The following is a 1,954-nucleotide window of genomic DNA, read 5'->3' on the forward strand; positions in this document are numbered from 1 at the left end:
TCATGGACTTCAACTCCCAGAATTCCTGAGCCAGGAATTCTAGGAGTTGAAGTCCACGAGTCATAAAAGAGCCAAGGTTGCCTACCCCTGCCCTAGTCTGACCATGATAGGGAACTTTAGATAAAAACTAACAACACAAAGTCAGTGGCATGGAAGTGGAAAAAGAGAAACACTATCCCCACCTGAGATAGGCAGAAAATGTAGATCCAGCTACCTCACCGGTTGGACAACCACAACTGGTCTTCTTGGCCCTAAAAAGCCTGCTCTCAGAGCCAACTATCACCATCATCTGAACACAAGACCCAGCCTTCAGTTCAGAACACACAAACACACAGAAAGAAAGGGATGGCACCTCAGCAATAGTAAACACTTTGAGAGGTCTGAGGAATTCAAGTGCCAAGAGTGAGAACAGCCAACCCTCCTGTCGGCCAAGCTCCAGAAAAAAATTGGGGCCACAGACTAGAAATGAAATAATGTTTGCTCTTGGAATTGGGAGAAGGGAAGGAAGCCTACAGTAGTTTAGTGCATGAAGAATCCTCCACACAACCAGGATTGCAATAACCTCCTCAATTGCTTTCAAGAAAGAGAGCAGGAGCACACAGAGCAATCAGCAGGTTACATGTGCTGGCCCTCCCTTTTTTTTTTACAAGTATAGGGAGGAAGAAAAGAAGCAGTGCTGTTGCTTGTCTCCCTTCAAGTAGCAACCAGTGTAGTGTAAGATCCCCAGCAGATTCATCCAAAGACTGGATTCCATAACGGCTCCTCACTTGGTGAGTGCTTGGTTACACTGCCCACATACGAAGACAGTCTCCCGCTGGGCATCTGGGGCTGCAATCAGAAACACCAATCAGAATTTCAGAACTAACCAAAGCTCATGCAGCTTCCCACTCACTACAGGTAGTCCTCGACTTACAACAGATTATTTAATGACCATTCAAAGTTACAATGACGCTGGAAAAAAAGTGACTTATGACCGTTTTTCACACTTACGGCTGTTGCAGCATCCCTATGGTCACACAATCCAAATTCAGTTGCTTGGCAATGGACAACTGCAGTGATTCACATTAACAATTGTGGCAATAAAGGTTGTAAAATGGGTCAAAATTCACGTACTGTAACAACTGTCTTGCTTAGCAATAGAAATTTTAGGCTCCATTGTGGTCGTAAGTCAAGGACTACCTTTACGCCTTTTCAGGCATGTCACATCTTCAGAACATCTATTATCTCCCACTATAGCAGGTCTCGATTTCCCCTGACCTCCAATGGGAAAGGAAAATACCCACTCACAGGACTTTTACCTAAACGATTCTCCCTTCTGTCCCATCTCTCTCTCTCTTTTTTTTGGGGGGGGGTATTCACTTACCTGTAGCCCCCATGTAGCTCTTGGGAATTTTGAAAGAACAGCACCTGGAGCAAAAACTGTTCCCACAGTTACTGCAGCTTCGCTAAAGAAGGAAAAGACGCAAGAAGATGAGTGAGTGAGCAGGCTGCAGAGATCCACAAGAAGATGATGAAGCAGGTAGAGAAGCAAATGGAACAGGACAGGCAGGGAGTTGATGGGCTGGAGAAAAGACTCACCCTCTTCTTCAAGACAGAGAAAGTGGCAGAACAACTTGCACAGTTTCCTGCAACAGAGCAGAAGGATACAAGTAACTATCACATCTAATAACTGCTTTTCTTCTTTTAATAAACTAAATCAAAATTCGGGCCTTCCTTTCTTTTTCCAACCACTGAATAAAGTCTTTGTTCATCCACAGTTTATTTATTTATTTATTTAATTCAATTTATATGCCGCCCTTCTCCCGGCGGGACTCAGGGCGGCGCACAACATATTTAAAACAAAGGCATATATACAATCCCCCCCTGTAAAACCGAATTAAACCAAATTTTAAAGTTGTGTTATTTCAAATTCCTTAAAATGAACCCAGTATAAAATCCTCCCTAGGCCAGGTCC

At 43.8% G+C, this 1,954-nt stretch overlaps 1 protein-coding gene across 1 annotated transcript in view; it reads right to left on the bottom strand.

Annotated features, from left to right (window-relative positions):
* Positions 1–763: 763 nt before the first annotated feature.
* ZFYVE27 (zinc finger FYVE-type containing 27) overlaps positions 764–1,954 on the bottom strand; it is a gene marked incomplete at its 5' end in the record, with an annotated part of 6,336 nt that continues 5,145 nt past the window's right edge. The window contains 3 exons of the mRNA XM_015816286.1: positions 764–828; positions 1,364–1,445; positions 1,579–1,625. Coding sequence (XP_015671772.1) covers positions 764–828; positions 1,364–1,445; positions 1,579–1,625 — 194 coding nt within the window. The remainder of the gene's footprint in view (positions 829–1,363; positions 1,446–1,578; positions 1,626–1,954) is intronic.

Source organism: Protobothrops mucrosquamatus, unplaced genomic scaffold (assembly GCF_001527695.2).
Source record: "Protobothrops mucrosquamatus isolate PMUCROS unplaced genomic scaffold, P.Mucros_1.0 scaffold419, whole genome shotgun sequence".
In the NCBI taxonomy this organism is placed as follows: domain Eukaryota; kingdom Metazoa; phylum Chordata; class Lepidosauria; order Squamata; family Viperidae; genus Protobothrops; species Protobothrops mucrosquamatus.